This window comes from Oryza sativa, chromosome 2 (genome assembly GCF_034140825.1).
Source record: "Oryza sativa Japonica Group chromosome 2, ASM3414082v1".
NCBI classification, from domain to species: domain Eukaryota; kingdom Viridiplantae; phylum Streptophyta; class Magnoliopsida; order Poales; family Poaceae; genus Oryza; species Oryza sativa.
This window is the reverse complement of record NC_089036.1, coordinates 12,161,061-12,167,060: the sequence shown is the minus strand read 5'-3', so window position 1 is coordinate 12,167,060 and position 6,000 is coordinate 12,161,061. Positions and strand designations below refer to the sequence as shown.

The following is a 6,000-nucleotide window of genomic DNA, read 5'->3' as shown; positions in this document are numbered from 1 at the left end:
CCGCCTGTAGTCTCAATTTTAGTTTTTCTTAAGCTTTAATAATTCTAAAAGTCAAGGACAATAATTATATGATATTTCATTTTCTTCAGTACCTTGGACTCTCTATTGAGTATCTTAGTAATTTAACTGAAGATTTTAAATAAAAAAATAACTCCCTATGTCCCAAAATATAATTTTGGGATTTCAATGTTCACTAGTACAGGCAATTTAATTTTCATCTTAATCATGATCCAATTGATTTTCACCCTATTTTACCACTACACTCCTACTCCTGAACACCTCTTCATTTAATAAGTGTTATCATAATTTTCTTCTTCACCCTTAATTTCTCCTATTAAAGCTAGAAGCCGAATCCAAATAAATGCACTTCCTTTAGACTATTTAGCAATGTTTATATATTATTGGGACGGATGGAGTAACAGGTCATAAATCAATGATGTGAGGCTCTCACATGGTCTGCTGGTTGGTTATCAGCCACATATCAATTTTGAATTTTCAAAACTAATTTTAGAGTTAATTTTGGGGATTTTTATTGGAAGAAGTCCGAATTACCGCTTGATGTTTTGCAATAAGTTCGATTTACTCGATCCACCAGTCCTCCTGTGACGAGTTGACTCATCCATGACCTGAAGTGTGTGCACGACACCTCCACCATCACCGAAGAAGATGGTGCTGCCGCCGGATCCCGTCCCCTGCCTTCCCTGTGTCCTCCTGCCAAGAAAGAGGGATTGGTTCAGAGCTGCGCGGAGAGGGACGTACTGTGGGGACCAGTATGTCGTGGAGAGGGGCAGCAGGGCAGCAACTAAACCATTGCCGATCGCTGCGGCTGGGAGAGGCCGGCACCGCCATTGGAGGGAGGGGTGGCAAGCGCGCGAGAAGCTTAGGATCGAAACACAAGGAGAAATCCTACTAGAGGAGTGATGAATGGTAGACCAAAAATCAAAACTTGGCGAATGCAACTCGAGCGCCTGATCTTAAGAGGAAAAATCGGGTGTCCACTACTACACATTACACGCATGCTCTCTCATACATGAATACCTACATGCATAGCCACTGCCCCCTCAGTCTCTTTGTGCGACAATTTAAAAAAGAGCAAATCTACGGTTCTTGAGGAGGTAACATGAGGTACCAAAAATTTAGTGTAAAATTTGGTACCTCATGGTACCTCATAGTACCTAGGTACCAAGAGGTACCAAATTTACAATAGAAAAAGTGATACCTCATGGTACCTCCTCAAAAACAGTAAAATTGCTCTTTAAAAAAGGATAAGAGCCTTGTGCAGCTCAGTTAGCTAACTTCTCATATTTCCATCTTCCGCACTTTAAAAGTTTTTTTTCTTCTAAACTATTTATCCGATTTATAATCTAAACTAGCCAAGCACAAGTGCTTTCTCAACTTAACCTAATATTAGCTGACAATAGTATTACATATGCATAGTAATCATATAGAAGTCATAACATGAAGTAATCATGAGTATCCAACTAAACAGCTGGAAGCTAACTCCATACATGAGCTAACCTGTTAGACCGTTGAGTTACCTGATCTGACCATCCGCACAACCCTGATCTGACCAGCGCACACTGCGCGGTCTGATCGACTCAAATAGCCAAAAAAAAAAACATGTTCATCGTAAAATCCCACTGTTCACCTCGTTACTTTACTCTTGTTTACAAGTATTGAGGGTTAAAAATGTGGTTCTATAATTAATTTAGAGGGCTAAATTGAACAAGTGCGTAAGTTCAGACGGATAATTTTGTATTATTATTATTATTATTGCTGCTGCTGCTGTCGCTGTCTGTTTTTCAGCCTTAAGTGTATTGAAGTGGCGATGTCCAAATATAACAGCAAGTAAAAAGTACGGATGTACCGGTACATATGCCGTTAGTCTTAACAAACAATGTGGTTAATGTGACTGTCTAGGTCAGCTGTCCTTTCGAGAAAATATGGCGCAAACATCCGTTACTGTCATTGATCATGCCCACTACAAAATGCAGAATATAAACATGCATGCACGAATGTTCCTATCTAATTCATAAATCACACGATATAGTACGGTAGCTATAGTAGCCCAGCTTGACACTTGGAAGTTACAACATCAAAGAGCTACTAGCACATAGAGGCATATAGAAAAATACAATATATCGCAATAAATCCATCATGCAATATATGGCGCCCTATCATTAGTATAGTATTATTGATCGTTAGCTTATTCTGATCAGAAGATGAAAAGGCAAAGCAAACCTCACTATTGGTCCCCTCTCCGTATATGTTTCATGGATAAGCATGCACCACCAACATAACCACAACAAAACTGGAGACGTCTCCCGCTCCAACTAGAAAAAGGATGGTCGAACCAACAGTTTGGCCGTTATTTAACTGCAAGAAATTATTGAAAGCCCTCCTTCTCCAACTCTCACTCCCTACTTAAACCCCAGCCCTAACACCGCACAGTACAGTAGTAGCTATACAGAAAGCAAATTAATTAAGCATCCAAAATGGCTTCCTCCCCAAGCACAGTATTTCTTGTACTGTCCCTAACCCTAGCCACCGTCTCCGTCGTCGTCGTCTCCGGCGCCGGCGAAGCGCCAAGCCCGGCACCGACGGGGCCCCTCAACCTGACGGAGATCCTGACGAAGGCCGGGCACTACAACACCTTCGTCCGGCTGCTCAAGGACACGGAGGTGACGTCGCAGGTGAGCAGCCTGCTGAACAACGACCGGAACGGCGACGGGCTGACGGTGCTGGCGCCGACGGACGCCGCGTTCGGGCGGCTCCGGCCGGGGACGCTCAACCAGATGGACGCGCAGGCGCAGGCGGAGCTGGTGCTGTACCACGTCCTCCCCAGGTACTACGGCTTCGTCACGTTCGAGACCACCACCAACCCGGTGCGCACCCAGGCCTCCGGCCAGCGCGGCGTCTGCACCGTCAACGTCACCACCGCCGGCGAGGACAGGGTGCGCGTCTCGTCCGGGGTGGTGGAGGCCGAGCTCGGGAGGCCGCTCCGCGACGGCCACCCGCTCGCCGTGTACTCGCTCGACGCCGTCCTCCTCCCGCCCGACATGTTCGGCCCCGGCGCCAAGAAGGACTACGGCGCCGCCGACGCGCCCGCGGCGGCGGGGAAGCACGGGAAGCCGCAGACCGCGTCGTCGTCGTCGGTGGCGGCGGCGCCTGACGAAGCGCCGTCGAAGGAGGTGGACGCCACGGCGACGGCGGCCGCCGGCAGGATGGCGCCGGCGGGATGGGCGGCGGCGTTTGCAGGGGTCGTGACCGCGGTGGTCGCCGTGAGCCTGCTCTCGTATTGATGAGCAGGCATGCATGCGATGCAGGCGATGCACATATCGTTAATTTACATTGGGTTTTTGCTCGATATATGCTACGCACAAGCACGCTCCATTTCGCTCTGTTAATATGTTGTGTACAAACAACATTGCATTTTGTTTATCAGATGTATACCTTGTGAATGCATGTTTTACATTCCAAGTTACTGCACCGATGTAGTTTTATAATTTACATATACGCTCAACTTTAATTCGTACACACTGTGTGTCATCTGAGTCAAATAGTACTAGTACTTGTTTTGTGCGTCAGTACCTCACTGGGGACCACCTATACATTTGTCGATAAATTTTCTACTAAAAATTTGACAGATGTAATTATAGTACAATCATAGTGTAATTACACTGTAACTTGTATGTAATTACACTGTAACTTACATATAACTACAGTGTAACTTGTATGTAAGTTTCACGTAATTTTGAATAGTTAGATCTATTACAAGATTTGTTCTGGTGAGGAATAAAAAAATCACAGCACACACATATGTGAAAGAATTTATTCCCAGGACCTCTATTTTACTGAAATAACATGTTACTGAGAGATTCTTGAAAGTTACATATAAGTTACATTATAGTTACATTGTAATTACATGTAAGTTACAGTGTAATTACACTACGATTGTACTGTAATTACATCTGATAAATATTAGGGGGAGAAATTTGATGACAAATATCTAGCAAAATCGCCTCACTGTGTACGTCCAAGGGGTGGGACGGGCCGGATCGATCCAAGCATCAGCGGGGGAGCTATAATAAAACGAGGGGAGTTCCCACTACACTGGGTCCGCACATTACTGACAGGCCCATATCATCACCTCTGACGGGTTCGGCTCTCGCATCAATGATCAGTGGCAGTGATGACTGCATCTCATCTCTAACGGGTGGAAGCCTGTCAATGATGATTAACACCTCTAACGGGCCACATAAAAATAACCCGTCACAGATGAGAGTCACTTGTGATGGGTGGCTCTTTCCTGCCATCTGAGGTGATAGACATCTCTGACAGGTTTAATTCACCACCCATAGCTCACGACATGAAGCAACATCTCAAGATGCAAGACACCGTAACTTTGCGCTTTATTGACATATCTGTTAACATCAGAGATATAGCTACACATGAAGCACATCCACACAAGTACATCACAGATTACACAACTTGAGTGACAATATACATCACACCAGTAATAATCCCCATCTTAACAAACTACAAATCCATACAAGCAACCGAGAATATAACCCAATCTGAAATTTGGCAATGAAAATTTGCAAGATAAGAAAAATCAAGCATAACCTACAAGAGTCAGAAACGGCGGCAGCGCTCTTGGGTAAAGGAGACGGTGGAGGATGCTGGCGGTCGGTTGGGGGATCCAGCTGCTGCCGGTAGGGTGGCAGAGGAAGAATCGGGGGAGGAGGGGAGGCCGCGGACGCCGGCTATGGAATGGAGGTGGCGGAGGCCCGATCTGGCGCCTGACAGTCAGGTGGCGGAGGAGAAGGCGGCTAGTGGTCGGGGGGAGAGGCCGCGGTGGCCGGATATGCGTCCCATAAGTCCACGAGATCCAGTGGCCAGTAGGAAGGCGGCTGCCATCAGATCCGTGTCCCCCAAACTCGTTGAGTCCAAATCCTGCGGCCGACGGTGGGGTGGCTGAGGAGGAGGTGGCTAACCTTTGGGGGAGAGGCCGCGATGGACGGATCCGTGCCCCGTAGGCAGATCCGAGCAGATCCGGCAGCCGGTGGTCAGGAGACGGGGGAGGCACCGGTGGCCAGCGGTCGGGAGGCGTCGGCTGGAGATGTGAAGGAGAGAGTGATGAGAGGAAGATGAGACATGAAGATGAGGACGGGAGGAGAAGGGGCACAGGGGGTGGGGTAGGTGCGGGGATGAGGGGTGGGAGGGTTTTAAGTTATTTCTGACGAATATAAGATGTTAACTCGTTTGAGATGAGATATCTCATCTTTGATAGGTTGCAAACTTAACACCCACCACAGGTTGAAGGTCACCTGTGACGGGCCTATATGTAAGCCCATTAGAGATGTCATGTGCTGTGTTCTGATATAGGCCCGTCATACTGTCATAGATGAGTTCTTACCTGTGACGAGTCATCCCCTTGAGCCTTATCTACAATAAGTTTTAGTTTAACCCGTCAGACATGATGTCATCTGTGATAGCTACTTCAGTCTGTCATAGATAGGCCATCATAGACAAGTTGATATGGTTTACTGTCCACTCGCTTGCTTTACTTGATACAGATGTCTAAGTTTAAACTAACATAATATATATATGATGAAAATAGATAAACTATAGCTCAAAATTTTCTAAACTGAATTTCTGGGCACCCGTAAGTATACGTATGTCCGCCCTGCAAACGGCGGCTCCAATAAAATAAAGCCGCTCGTGTGCATGTGTGTGGGGAGGCCTACCGGTGCCGGAGAGGGTTGTTCATGAACTTTTTTGGTCAGCAGTTGTGCACTAGAACTAGGCCTGCAAACCACACAACATGTACGTGTGCTGCGTCTGTTGTATGATAAGCTCCATTGTCTGGTCACAAATTGATTGAAACTGATATTGTTTGATTCATCTTAACGTCCTCTCCCCGGCCAAGTTCAGACTATTGACCCTGGTTACCACTTATGGAGAAACCATCTTTACTCGGTCGGCCAAAATCTACAA

At 46.5% G+C, this 6,000-nt stretch overlaps 1 protein-coding gene across 1 annotated transcript; it reads left to right on the top strand.

Annotated features, from left to right (window-relative positions):
- The first annotated feature begins 2,419 nt into the window (after positions 1-2,419).
- On the top strand, positions 2,420-3,535 carry LOC9271858 (fasciclin-like arabinogalactan protein 13). The gene has a single exon (XM_015769411.3). It carries the CDS (start codon positions 2,496-2,498, stop codon positions 3,300-3,302), a length of 807 nt encoding a protein of 268 aa, XP_015624897.1. The 5' UTR covers positions 2,420-2,495; the 3' UTR covers positions 3,303-3,535.
- The last annotated feature ends 2,465 nt before the right edge of the window (positions 3,536-6,000 follow it).